This window comes from Epinephelus moara, chromosome 19 (assembly GCF_006386435.1).
Source record: "Epinephelus moara isolate mb chromosome 19, YSFRI_EMoa_1.0, whole genome shotgun sequence".
Lineage (NCBI taxonomy): Eukaryota > Metazoa > Chordata > Actinopteri > Perciformes > Serranidae > Epinephelus > Epinephelus moara.
This window is the reverse complement of record NC_065524.1, coordinates 18,689,341-18,704,642: the sequence shown is the minus strand read 5'-3', so window position 1 is coordinate 18,704,642 and position 15,302 is coordinate 18,689,341. Positions and strand designations below refer to the sequence as shown.

The window sequence follows — 15,302 nt, the reverse complement described above, 5'->3', positions numbered from 1 at the left end:
CCTCCAGGAGACTCCTATTCCTTACCCCTGGCAATAGAACATAATCTCATTTTTGCTGCTAAGTCACCTTCAGGGACCGCAATTCTCCAAAATAAGCTAAAGCTCTGTGGGACACGGTGTTCAGAGAGAGGAATAGCTGCACTGTAAACAAGACTATGTGGAGGGGTTTCCAAAAACTGTCCCTATTTGAATAATGAGCGGAGGAAAAAAAATAATAATGGTGAAACAGAGCACAGTGTGACTAGAAAATGTTGGTGGAAATTTCATTATATCCCTCATATCACACCCAATTCCTTTTCTGCAGTGTCCTTTTGTCTTTGGATTTGGAGTATTCAGTTTATCCCAGAAAATTACACTGAATGTTTTAACCAGGATTTTGTGCTGGGGCAATTTTGAAACCTTGTCATAGAATCCCTTGTAGACTATCCCATAATATGGAGAGGAAAATGAGCATTTGTCCTTCAGTTATCCTGAAATTGCTGCAGTAGCACTCTCTTGAAAACAATGTGTCTTCATAACCACCGATGGGAATTCTATTTCGCTTCTGATATTTCTGACAGATACTGTAAACTCACCAATGACAGCTTAAAGTTAGCTTTCAGTTATGTAATTAGGGCTAAGCGATATGGAGAAATTCAAATATCACAATATTTTTTACCAAAAACCTTGACAGTGATATTGTAGGATTGACTACTGGTGCTTTTTAGATCTTTGATAAATAATCATCAGTAATGTGGATATGATGATTGAGTGGGTAAAGGTAAATAATAAATGGATGAAACAGTCTGGTAAGTTCAGAAAATGACATTACTCTTCTGTGATGCAGCCTTTAAAACCAGAAAGACAACACTTACAATATTATATCCGAAATCTAAGACGATTCCGATTCCTAGTTTCATATCCTGATATCGATACAATATCAATATATTGCTAAGCCCAAAATATAACTGCCCATGCCAGTTATGGGTGGGAATCACGATACAATATTATCATGAAATCTAAATCACAACACAATATCACTGCAATTTTAAATATGTTGCAATATGCTGAGTATTGCGATAAAAATATATTGCGATTAATTACCTTTTTTCAACTGTTAATGATGTCCCCCCAAAGGAAAACTTTGTCAACATCTGTTTCATCTAATAAGATAGAGTTTTCAGTGTGTTCATTTCACTTCAGCTATTTTTTGCAGCAAAAAAAAATTATCTAGGGGACTAAAAAAAGGATTTGATTTTATTATTCTAGCAGGCTACCTAAATTTCAATTTAATTCCTAATATTAATAATCTATACAGATTATTAATGGAGAGACGATACGATACGATACGATATTGCCACACAAAAATATTGCGATACGGTGCTGTATCAATTGTTTTGCCCACCCCTAATATTTACTACCTAGGAAACTGTGTGTAATGTACGAAGAAGAAGAAGAAGAAGAAGAAGAAGAAGAAGAAGAAGAAGTAGAGCCATTTACATTGAATAGAATGTTTTAATTGTTCTAGTTTAATTTGGTAAAAATTTTGATGTCTCTCAGCCAGTGCAACTTCTGCTGCCACCCTACAATGAAATACCCAGCTTTGGGGGCATAATTCCTGCTGGAAAACAGCAATATCTCAGTAAAAAAAAAGAAAATAAAACACTTTCCATGGCACAATCTTTGCTGGAAATACAGCAATGAATTGCTACATAACACCCATGTTTGGTGTCTAAAAAGCCGTTAGAAACACAGCATTATGTTGCCACAAAACACCCACATTTGGTGCTGGAAACACGGGGATGTGTTGCTACATAACACCTATGTTTAGTACTGAAAAACAGCTGGAAACACAGGGATGTGTTCCTACAAGACACCCATGTTTGGTGCCTAAAAAACAGCTGGAAGCACAGGGACGTGTTGCTATGTAACACCCACAAATGTATCTAGTTGACTGAACAAGCAACTGATTTTTTTATTCTAGTGGGCTTCTTAAATTTTAATTTGTATTTGTAATATCATTAATTTATATAACAAAAAATTGATACTTGGCACTGTGTCACGATATATAATATTGCCACACAAAAATATTGCGATACTATGCTGTATCGATTTTTCACCCCACTGGTAATGCCAGTATACGCTGTTTAGCAGAGGTGATGGAGGAGAAACAAAAATGACACTGAAACTTAAAAATATATCTAGATGGCTTTGAAACCTGCAAAAGGCAGCTTGTGACGAGCCAGAATTTCTCGCACACTCTCAGGGTCGAACTTTCAAATACAGGCACATGGGTCTGGTGAGTCATTCCTAATAAAATTATTTCCATCTAATTTTTTTAGGGTGTTGCTGCAATACAGAAAAAAATTCTAGCTATCCCAAATACCAGGATGCATTTTCTTCTCCTCACATTTTCTGAATTAATACTCCGTGGGCCAACAGAGAAGCTCTGGCAGGCTGAATGTTGCCCACGGGCTGCCAGATGACAATCACTGACTGAGACCCTTCTAGAGTAGTTTCAATGGAGGATGTTCACTACCAGGAGTTAATTTTAAAAGGTTGAAATAAGAAGTGAGTAGAAATTAATTTGCATTTGAGATTTTGTCAAAGATCAATACTGAAGATACTTGTAAGAGCAAATATTTCTTTTAGCTCCTCACCCTGTGGGCTCCTCTGGGACTCCATATGCTCACAAACCGGAACATGCTGTTGTTGTTAAATAGATCTCATCTTTCTTGCGTACATTATGCACTAATCTTCAGGAGCACAAACTTATTTTAAACCCAAACATTAGGTGTGGACTGTACACCAGAAGTTATCTGTCTTTGTCAAAAATAAATAAATAAATAAATAAAAAAGCCAAAGACTTTATCTATGACACATCTGTTTCACTACTGCAATCTGTTAGCAAATAAGCAGCTGTTGGAAAAAGGCCCCTGGTACTCATTGCACAGTTTGTAAGCAGCATGCAGCTCCCAAGGCCTTTTTGCAGCTGCAACAGATCAATGTTATTGGCTTAAAAAACACTCGAATAACTACAGAAGTAGAGCTCTGCCTTGCAAAGAAACAAAAAAGTCTTAAAATGTTCTTTTAAACCCAAGTGTGTGCATCTGTAGAAACAGACAGTGCAGAAGGCCCAGCTCGCTTAAATAAAAATTAACTGAGAACAATGAGCATTAAGAAAATCACTAGATCTTTGATGTACAATTTACAGCCTAAATTTTTATAAACTCAGTATACATTCGTCATTAAAACCAGCATTCACAAAATATCAGCTGAGCCCTGCAGCTAGAAGGCAGCTCTTGTTTATCCTAAATATCCTACCACTGTATTAAATCCAATCTCTGCCACATTAGCTACAACTATGTGAGCTCTGGCCAATAAGCAGCACTGTAAATGTGGTTTACCTTTCAGAAAGAGGACAAGTTATGTTAAACCAGAGGCTGTTTTTTACCTGAAATTGCACATATGCATTCAGAATTCCTGCCTGTGCCTCCACATGCTTTACATAGCTAGGAATGACAGACCCTGCAACAAGCGATGGAGAATATACAACAGCTGACAATGTCTATAAATATCATATACAACAGTTGGTGCATCACTTCGCTCTGCAGGTGACCTAAACTATTTCTTACATTTACTGTTAATTAGCCTACATTAACGGTCGTCTTAACAAGCTATGCACCGCAAAGATGAACACATTTCCATGACTGACATTTGATTTAAATTATGATGGGCTGTCAGAGGACGACAAGGAGGAAATAAGCCTGGACACTTCACTGCAGAGCTCCAGGTTTGCTCCTATGACAACAGCTGATGTCGCAACATAATGATACTGTCTGAGCAAGCTGTTAACTCATCAGAATCCACACATGCTGCCACCAGAGCGACTGTCAACACACTCTTATTTCACTGGTCGCACCATAAATGGAAACATGCCGATAAATGGGCATGATACGAAGTAAATGGCTTTCAGTAACATGCAGACTACATGCAAAGCCAGGTGTGCCGTGGGATTTTGTGATAACCACACATTATTATGGCCATATTCAACTGGGCCTATACAAAAATTATTTTTAATTAAGTGTATGTTGTGCACACTAATTTCCTAATAAAGAAGCAAACTCTAGCTAAAAATGTAATTTAATTGAATCTTATTTAAAAAAAAACATTACTTGGTACCTATTTGTCGCCGTTCGCGCATGATGTGCGACACATTAAAAGCCCTGATTGGCAGCCAGTGTGAGGGATGATAACATTTAAAAGGAGAGAGCCATGAGTGGGACAATGGATCGCTTTATTGTATGGAGCAAATTACAACAAAGCACCAGTGAAGACAACCTACCATGGAAAAAACTGTCAATTTTGGCTTGCCTGTCGGTGTCTCTTGGGCACAAAAGGTTTGAAAGCCACCGGACTACACAAAGTAACAAGCGTATGAGTAGAACTGTTTACGTGTTGCTTGGCAACAGTCCAGTCCCAGTCCAGTTACGGTATGAAACTATTTGTGTGCTATTGTGTACATGTAACTGCTATGAGGCTACATATTACCTTACATTTTGGATATCTTGATATCATAGGTGTTCTCTTTCTTCTAGGTTTAAAGGCTGCATTACAATAAAGTGATATAATTTTCTGAACTAATCACACTGTTCTAGCTGTTCTGTTATTTGCATTTACCTTGCTAATGACTGTTTATAAGAAATCTCATTGTGTAAATATTTTGTGAAAGCACCAATAGGCAACCGTGTATACTCATTGCAACAGTGATATTGAGGTATGTGGTTAAAATTATAATGCTATCTGTTATTCTCCATATTGCCCAGTCCTAGAATCTCCTGTATTGTAGAGGAGTTGCCAGAATGTAAAGTCATTAAATGGCTTTACAAACAATGAACAAAAGAAGCATCAGCTATGGTGCTTACTATATGTTTATGATCTCTACATTAATCCTAAAGATTAGCCTTTTCAGAGACGTCTAATTATTGATCCAAACGACCTACTTTGCATCGTTTTGGACATCTATTGTGAAATATTTGGTCAAAAGATGGCATGTAGAAGGCATTTCATATTTAATATGTCCAATTCTTCAGTGTTATTTTCCATTTGGACTTTGGTAACCTTTTGGTCATTTTGCCACATTAAAAGCTCAGCCAACAGGGTATAACTGGCACAAATGGCATAATTTGTCTGTTAGGAGATAAAACAATGGGCTGCGTTTATTAGACATTATGAGATATGTCCTGTTCCCATATTGTTTCGCCCTGATACCTGACACATGAAATATACTTGCATCTCCTCCTGCTGAACAAATGTCCAATAAAGTCTGCCAGATTTGCCTACAATAATAAACCTGTTGTAAAATTATTAGTTATTGCAGTTGTTTATGTTTTACTACATTAGAAATGCTTTCAAACATTAACTGCATGACAGTCATCAAATGTAACAGGAAGTGCCTTATGTGATTCAGGTCTGTCAATATTTTATAATAGACTGTGGTGCTTTTCAGTGAGTTACCAACTGTAGTGATTTACAGGACTTTGTGCCATTTTAAAGCCTTTTAAATGCTGTTACATTAGCTCATTATACTGCCAAACACAAAAATGTGTCTACTTACCAGATGGAGGTCCTTACATACTGAGTTAGTACTGCACAAACTGTTCACACAGTCATCAATGTCTTGCTCGCATCTCAGCCCAGCATAACCAGGATTGCAAAGGCAGTAAAAGCCATCTTCAACTGAAACAAGATCAGTAGGACAGTTACAGCGCCTTGCATCATAAATTAATTCACTCTGTTCTCAGTAGGTCCTGCTAATGTACAACATCTCTACACAGGTAAGTGCTGATTGCGACTATAAAGCGCGATCACCCACTGTGATTTCACATTTTAATGGATATGACCACTGAAATAAACGCCCCGCGCAGTATAAGTCAAACCTGTTGTTGCTAAATCTATGTGACAGGTTACCTCCCTCTGCATCAGCCTGACAGAGTTTGACACTCTAACCATCGTTAAATGAACCTCGCTGCAATGGCCATTCAGTCTCTTTTCTCCCACTACTTTCCTCGTCCCCCGTCTGTACTTATCCCACTCTTCCTCAATGAAAGCCTGAAAGCCTTGTCATTTGTTTTCACCCTCTCAGCACACTAGCAACACACTGAATGAGCAGAAAAGGAGAACAACAGTGGGAGAAAGCCAATTTCGAGGGGCCATTCTTTATTCAGATGTTACAAATGCGCCAATTTCTTCCATCAGAAGTTAGAATCTCCCATGTCTAATAATCCATTCCTTCCCCTCTTTAATTATTAATGATGTTAAAGCAGGATGCATCACTCTGTTTCTCCAACACAACACTGGTGTACAGGCAGCCGGTGACAGAGGTAATTGCACTTCTTACAGGAGTGAATTTATTACTTCCCCAGTCAGGGTCCCAGGATTCTTCATTATCCCAAAGATTTACCACGTAATCTATGCTGTCACTCTGTCTTGGTGCGTGTAGCTGCTATTACTCTCATTAAATGCTTTAGGTCCTGGGTGGCAGCAGCATTACTCATCTCAGCCACTGTGGCTATGCAGTGCTCTCCCTGGTGGCTGGCTGGCTGCTGCCGAGCGCCGGCCAATAGGTCCTAGAGGCCTGCCTCACTAACCTAAGGTGAACTGGCTGCACTGAAGATTAGTCAAGACAGCTGGCCGAGGTCTACTGTAGCACAGTGACGGATAGCGATCCGCTGCTATCACTGATTTGTTCCGGCTGAAACAACACTGGCAGGATTTGTTGAAAGAAGGCGATAATGCAGCTAAAATACTGGTGCACAGTAATTGCAGGCATCTGCAACAAATATTTGTACAGATTTTGTCTTTCACAATAAATGTAAAACTAATGAACTGAAAAATTATTGACCAACTGGTGAGAACTAATCCTCAACTTGAGGACTATTATTTTGATCAATGAGTTTTTAATCACTTACGCTAGCGATGGAACACATAAGGGTAATGTCTTATCAGATAACCACAGGAAGAAAAAAACAATATTCTGCCTTTGACTGTATTAATTTTGTCATTTATCATCCATTATTCAAATTACAACGCAGGCAGCATTGATGCTTAATTGATTTCCTTTTACAGTTATGTTAAGGAACTAATCAAGCCTGCTCCAGCAGGTAATGTCCTAGATCCTCACATCTGATGGAATAACTCCACTCTCATAACACTCTTATTAGCTGCATGGTGACCTAATTGAAAACTGCCTGTCAGACTGTAAGTGAGCAGAACGAAATTTGACAGATTTACTGCGTGTGTGTGTGTGTGGAGGTTTGCTTCCACCTCGAGTGCCTGTTATTAAGCATGTTAGAGAGATAGGCTGTTTCTTACCATCATAGCAGAAGCCGTGAAAACAGGGGCTGGAGCTGCACTCATCCACATTGATTTCACAGCGGGGGCCAGTGAAGCCCCGGCGACAGTGACAGCGGAAACCCAAAGGGAAATGGTCCTGATCCAACTCCTCCACACACACTGCACCGTTCTCGCACGGATTACTGGCCTCACAGGGTAAGAACTCACAATTATGACCTGGAGTGAGGCAAAGAAACACACGTGGGGGAACCATCCAGCAGACTACAATCTGTCTAGCAATGCAATGGAACTGTAAACCTGGGGTTGTTAAAGGTTGTGCCCCTATTGTATGTTTCCTTGAGCACATTTATGTGGTAGATAACATGCGGCGTCAAGCTTTTTTATTGAACAGACGAATAGACCAACAGAGAGACACAAAGGAAGTCTTAAAAGTGTTCCAGCTGAAGCCCATCCAGAGTCACTTTCTTCATTTTTTAAAATCAATTTAAAATTACTGTAATTTTTGCAAATCTTGCCTCACAACCACAATATTTGCAACTGCAGATTATCCTTGCAGATATATAGTCAATCAAACACTCCTGATGCCGTTTTAGATGCATTTTAGAACCGTTCCATCCTCTCAGCGGCTCAAATGGCAGCTAGAAAGCGTCAATTTGAAATGGCTGACGTTATTACAGTACCATAAATATTACATGTTTTGTGCTTGTGACAAAACAATTACCAGATGAATGGCCTCCGTCCTCGGCTCTGACTGGCAGTCATGTTCCATGCTGATTTAAAACAACACATACAGGCACACCTGTGGCTGTTCAGCTCTCTGTTTTATTACCAATGCTGTAACTGAAAGTAACAATTTGCAACATGACTCAACATCACTTTGTTTTAGCAAACTGCTTGAACAGTATGGACAGATTGTGCCAGACATCATTATATTCAGATCATGCATGGGCCTGTTATAGAAAATCACTCTTCTCAAGCACAAATACAAAAGGTATGAAATACAAACAATAGGCAAAGAAATAAAGGACGTGCATAAACAGAGGTAGCAAAGCAAGTGCAGTACATCAATGAGGACAGGCAATGCACGCCAAATGAGCGAATGTTGCATGCTGCGAAACTAGACATAACACAACGGTTATGTGTCCTACCTCTGATGATTTCTGTAAAACAGTCAAATGAATAAACATGTTAAAAAATATTGTTAGGACATTCTTACAAGAATTTCCAAAAAAATAATCAGTAAAAAAATCCTGGGGAAATCAGTTGCTTATTTGTAGAGGAAGTGCAAAACCAAAATAGGTTCTGCATGCTTTAATTAAAGGAATACTTCACCCCCCAAAACAATCCTTTGTATGCCAACTACTCTCCCAGTGTTATGTTGAATTAGCAAAGAAAATATTGCTTGTCTCGCATGTCTCCACGGTGAATGGAGAATAAAAAAACAGTGAAAATTCTTGATTGAATTAAAGTAAATGGGGGCCATGATTAGCGGTGGGAGATATGGCCCTAAAACAATATCCCGATATTTCAGGGTATTTTTCCGATATTGAGGATATTTGATGGCGATATTCTCTACGATATGACAAATTAGTAAAAAAAAATTAAATAAAAATTATTATTAATTTAAGAAAGTAGAATTGCAACAATATAAGTGATATAGTTTTACATGTAAACCTAACAGTTTGCCTTCAAATATTTAGTAAAAACTAAACAAAAATGATTTCTAATCTTTAGTTTAGTTTCAACAACAGAATCAGAGTGAGATTTAGGTTCTGTATACAATATTAATAGTTCAACAAAATAAAATCTACCACAAATTACACATTTAAACAGCAGCTCCCAAATACAAAAATGTACTCTGGGATCTATATATATATAAATCAACAGGTGATTTCCTTCTCTTTTAGCAAAATCCTAAATGATAGAGTTGTTTTTTCCCATCTGGACCTTTATGCTCTGCCATTTCTCCTCTAATCATCACGCTGTAACCTCTGACAGGCCGCTATGCTACCAGAACTATCATTCACATATATGTAGTTTTTGTCAAGCTGTAGGTTTACATTACCAAAGGTTTATGATAAAATGACAATGACTACCGTGTGTGCACGGCGAGAGAGGAGAGGGAGAGCCGCTGTGCTGCTGCCGGAGGAGCCGCTGACCGAGTTCCCTCTGAGCGGTTACTCACTAAAAGAGTCTGAGAAGTCCGGGGCCATTCATCAAACATTCAGGATGCCACAGTTTATTCCACACTACTGAAGCTGCTCCTCTGTTTTGAAACCACTGCGGAGTCAGTATTGGTTTCGCTTTCAGGGATGCTTGTTGTTGCCGAGGTTAACATTATGCCGTCAATATGTCAACAAGACGTATCAAAATCTGAATTTTTCATATCATATTGACAACTATACTGGTATCATCGTGAACAAGATGATATGGCACACCCCTAGCCATGATTATCAACAAGAGGGTAGCAACATGTGTGACTGACAGCAGATCTCCTGGCCAATAAACAAACTGGGAGGTGGGATTTCAATGGAATGAACAAGCAAAGTTCAAACACTAGCGCTTGCCTAAGTGCGCTACTCGCTTGTGTGTGAAACTGTTTATGTGGAAGTGTTTTAAATACTAAGGTTTTAGTGTAAATGCATGTTTGGGTGGCACTGAGCAAACAACTAGATAAAACAGATTTAGATTGTACTGCATGAGTTGTGAAAAAGTTTGTAACTGAATGCTTACAACATAGTTTTGCTGTTCTTAAACTTGGCTGCCTTTTACTCTAAGTCATCAAGAATTTTCTCCATTGTTGGATTATTCACTCACTGAGGAGGCATGCTAGAAAAACCTCATTTTATTCACAAATTCAAGGTAACTCGGAGTAAGCAATTGATATACAAATTATACTTTAGGGGTGAAGTGTTCCTTTAAAAGTATTTATATGGCACATCATTGCTTTTGGCTGAGCCAGCAGGTTGTCGGAGCGACAGCTGATTAAAGCTTAGTTCTGGATGTGTCAGCATATTACATGGAAACTTGGTGGAAATATGGAAATTTGGTACTTTATTATTGTGACTACTTCTGACATTATATAACAGCTTGCCAGTCATACAGTACACAGTGAACAGTCTTTTATTGATAGTTTCACAGTGGAACTACTTCACGACCAGACGATAGCTACTTTCCTTGGGAAAGAGGTGGCAGCACTATTGTTGTCAAAGGCACAATGCTTTCAAAATGCTTACTTAACTGGTCATTGTATAAGAGGGGAGCGGTATTACAGCTCCATAAGGCAATGTTTTGGTACAAACACTGAATCAAATCACTCTCTGCAGCGTGAAAGAATTGCCAGACCTGCCAATCTCATTGAGAATCAACAAGCCATTCTACAGCTGTTTGCAGCTTTCAGTGCTTTTGTTCACAAACTCCAGGACTGGATTAAAGCAAAGTTTCCACTGCCTACCTTATTTTAGTGTTATCTAACTTGTGCTGTGACTATCTAGTTTGGAGATACTACCAGACTTGGAGAAAGAGTAGAAATTGTGTATTAAATCAAAGAGGACAAAGAATTTCTATTTCTTTAGACAGACTTTGGTTCTAAAATGTGTGATCGTGGAAGATGAATGAGGTGCTGATTGGGTCTAACAACAATCTGGTACAAACCAAGACTTCTGCTTTTGTAAGATGTTGCATTGACACTGGAAAGCTTCTACAAAGCTGCGGAGTGATTTGTGCAGATTGGAACTCAAAGCTGAGTGATTATTTTGTGGAGATTCGCCACACACATGCTTATTACCATGCATGTAAATTACATACTGTGTTCTGTTGCTTTAATGATCGCAAATTGTCATAGACGCTCTCAGAGTATATTTGCATTTGGTTTTATTTACAGTTCCCTTTGACTATGAAAAGCAACAGCATCCAGATGTGGCCACTGCCATGCCTTGTAGCAGGAATGGTGTTACATGGGTAATCAACTGTGCCTCATTTCTGACGTGCTCTCTATAGTGCTTTGAATTACAGCTGAAGACTTCCATGTTCATTTCCATCAGCTCTCTGAATCTTCCTCCTTACGCTGTCAGCGGTCTTTGAAGTGCCTTTTTGTAAATTCTATGTGCCTTTTTTCAGGAGTCATTTCCTCCTGGCCACTCTGCGGTAAAGCCTAGATTTGTGAAGCGCTGCCCTGACTGTTGTCCTTCCAGGAAGATCTCACAGCCAATGAGCTCATTAGATCTGTCAGAGTGGTCCTTGGGCTTTGACCAAGGTCCTTCTTGACTGGTTGCTCGGTTTGTTAGGACGAGCGTGTCTAGGAGGAGTCTGGCTGGATGAATGTTTCTTCACATTTATTAATGATGGAGCCCTTTTGTGCTCCCGTGAAATCACACCACTAGAATTTCATCCACTGACAGTTCTGTGAAGTTCACGGGAGAGTGTCTATTCCAGCATGCACACACTCTACAGTGGATCTCTAATAATGACCAACAGCTCGTGTTTGTTGTAAATCATACTCAGAAAATTGCAGTCATTACTAACATGGGACAAAAACAAGCTGTACCAACGAGTAAACATCATTAAAAATCTGATCATTTTAGACTTTTTATCTTTGATCATTTGTTTGTGGAGGTACAAGTGGTGTTGTCCCAATTACATGCCGAATCCATTTAACAACAACTGATTAAATGCTACTAAATCATTTTTCGATTAAAGTAATAAATTCCTATTGTATTAAACACAGATGAGATAACCAAACTTGCTAGTTCATTTCTCCACTATCTATAAATAAATAAATACCTTTTTTGATGTCTTGCACTGAAATATAAACTACAGATGATTAATTAAAGCAAACTATGATATGCTACTATTATTTCATACAAACATAGCAAATCAAATGCATAAATTTGTGTTAAGAAAAGAGTCACATTATAAAAATATAACATTTTAACTCTGATAGACTGGTGATGACCATTATAAAATGTCATTATGAAAGCTAGTTATGGCTATTAACAGTGATCACACTTTGAATCAGGTCTTAGCTTTTCATCATCTTGTAAAATGAGAAAAAAATGTGAGTCTAGAGCTCCGTCTGGTAAAATCATCCTTTACCCCAAATCACCTTTTTACCCCATCAGTCTTTTTATTCCCACTGACATGCAACGATAATGCCGTACAGTGACGCTAGCTCTACCCTCTGACTAAATGATGAAGGTTGTCACTTGTGTGGCAGAAGCACCTACCGTAGCTTACATCTCGCTAATTACTCAAGTTTTCTTTATTTAACCACAGGTAGCAAATGAAGATGTACTCATTTTGTTGAGACATGTGAAGTGAGTTCAGACAGGTGAAAATAATAGTATGTGAAGTTAATTAACTTTGCTTTTTGTCCCCATTCCCTCAGTGCTCATTACCTTTAAATGGAGCCACACATTGGCAGAAGTAATTACCAGGCTGGTCAATGCAAGTGGCGCCATTCTTGCAGGGAGATGAAGCACACTCATCAATGTCAAATTCACACTCTGTACCTGTGACAGAAAAGAATACAGATTGATAAATATGTCATATCAAAAGAGACGCTGGGATAAATATTTGGCAGTCCTAAAACACTCTGATAAAATCAGAAAATACATCACTGCAGTTGCTGGAGGTTTAATCTGAAGAGAGGACAGGGTGCACAGTTGTTGATATAACTTGAAACATTATGCCAGACAACCCAGACACCAGAATAAATGTTGGCATATGTTACATCTGTAGCGGGCATGTTAAAACCTTACATTTCTTTAAGTGTCAATTATCAGTTTTAGGTTTTAAAGTCTGTGGTTAAGGTGTGGCTAGGTTTAGACACAAAAGCCACTTGGTTAGGGTAAGGAAGACATCAAGTTTTGGCCTAAGACACCTGGTTTGGTTGCAACAAACATTGGTGAAAATGTCCAGACCTTTCATTAAAAAATACTCATTTTGTCGCTACAAACATGGCTAGAAATGTCCCAAACTCTTGTTGAAAAATACCTGCTTTTGCTGTTTGATGGTCTTGAACTTAAATCTTTAGTTGTTACAAACATGGCTGATAATGTCCTGACCTCTCGCTAAAAAATACCTGCTTTTGTCGCTACACACATGGCTAATAATGTCCTGACCTCTTGTTAAAAAATACCTGCTTCTGTTGAAAATAACAAGGCTGGAAAAATCCCTACCTCTTGTTAAAAAAAAAATTCTGCTTTTGTCATTACAAACATCGCTAATAATGTCCTGACCTGTCGTAAAAAAATACAGGCTTCTGTGTTACAAACATGGCTAAAAAATGTCCTGATCTCTCCTTAAAAATACCCGCTCTGTCGCTAATAACATGGCTGGAAATGTCCCCACCTCTTGTTAAAAAATACCAGCTCTATCACTACAAACATGGCTGGAAATGTCCCATCCTCTCGTTTAAAAAATACCAGATTTTGTCACTACAAACATGGCTAATAATGTCCTGACCTCTAGTTAGAAATTACCTGCTTCTGTAACTACAAACATGGCTGAAAATGCCCCGATCTCTCGTTAAAAAATACCAGCTTTTGTCGCTAATAACATGGCTGGAAATGTCCCCACCTCTCATTACAAAATACCCGCTTTTGTTGCTACAAGCATGGCTGGAAATGTCCCCACCTCTTGTTAAAAAATACCAGCTTCTATCACTACAAACATGGCTGGAAATGTCCCATCCTTTCGTTTAAGAAATACCAGATTTTGTCACTACAAACATAGCTAATAATGTCCTTGACCTCTAGTCAAAAAATACCTGCTTTTGTGGCTAATAACATGGCTGGAAATGTCCCTGTCTGTTGTTAAAAAAATATCTGGTTTGTCACTACAAACACAGCTAATAATGTCCTGACCTCTAGTTAGAAATTACCCGCTTCTGTAACTACAAACATGGCTGAAAATGTCCCGATCTCTCGTTAAAAAATACCAGCTTTTGTCACTAATAACATGGCTGGAAATGTCCTTACCTCTTGTTAAAACATACCCGCTTTTGTCACTTATAAGATGGCTGGAAATGTCCCCACCTCTCATTACAAAATATCAGCTTTTGTTGTTACAAACATGGCTGAAAATGTCCCGGCCTCTCGTTAAAAAAATACCTGCTTTTGTTGTTCGTTTGTCTTGAACTTGAGTCTGCCGCTGTCTGCTGCGTGGCAGTCATCTGGCCTTGGTGGAACTCAGCTCACATACATGTAATCTGAACTATGATTCTTTAGAAATGTTGAGTTAAGTATGAAATGTACAAATGTTTCTCATTAGTGGTTTACAGAAATGTACAATGCCAACTTTTTATTCTGGTGACTGGGCTGCTTCAGAACAACCACAACCTTTCATCTGGGTATAAACAAATTATCAGAAAACAACATGAACCTTAAATAATTGGGTAAGGTTTTTTTTGTAGATTCTGATCTAAATACTTTGCCCACAGATGATGTGAAAGTTGAAAGTGCACTGTAGTGCTGAAAACAGCGAAAACTACCTGTGAGGACTCTCTATGGTGCTGCAGCAAAGTATGAAACAGCAAAGACTATCTGCACAGCATGAACTGTATTTCAGATATAATTTCTGAAAGTTTAAACTGTCTGTCTGTTTCTAAACACATTATACATAGGGATTTTTTTTTTTAAGAAGAGAAACCAACTTCTTTGAAATCATAAGATTCAGCACTGCAACCAGATTCACTGTTTGTAATGCACTGTGGATCTGGCTCTGAGGGAATTATTGGCAATTAATAAGAAACAGTTCAAAAGCCGTTACTGTGTTTGACTTTTACGGGTGGAAATACATGATCTTTGTTTTAATCTGGAGTCATTATTCATCTTTGTGCTTTTAACAGTTGGCATCACAGCACCACATGTAGGGAAATAATTATTCTGCAAGACTTCAAAACGTGTGCGAGTATTAAACTGCTCCGCTGTCTCTAAGAGAAGCTGCTGATAGCTGCGGACTTCACT

The 15,302-nt window shown here is 38.5% G+C and overlaps 1 protein-coding gene across 1 annotated transcript in view; it reads right to left on the bottom strand.

Moving 5' to 3' along the window:
* eys (eyes shut homolog) overlaps positions 1 to 15,302 on the bottom strand; it is a 366,564-nt gene that overhangs the window by 143,212 nt on the left and 208,050 nt on the right. The window contains exons 23-25 of the mRNA XM_050070471.1: positions 12,732 to 12,845; positions 7,354 to 7,551; positions 5,597 to 5,718 (exon numbers count right to left, since the gene is read on the bottom strand). Of these exons, the coding sequence (XP_049926428.1) occupies positions 5,597 to 5,718; positions 7,354 to 7,551; positions 12,732 to 12,845 (434 nt within the window). The remainder of the gene's footprint in view (positions 1 to 5,596; positions 5,719 to 7,353; positions 7,552 to 12,731; positions 12,846 to 15,302) is intronic.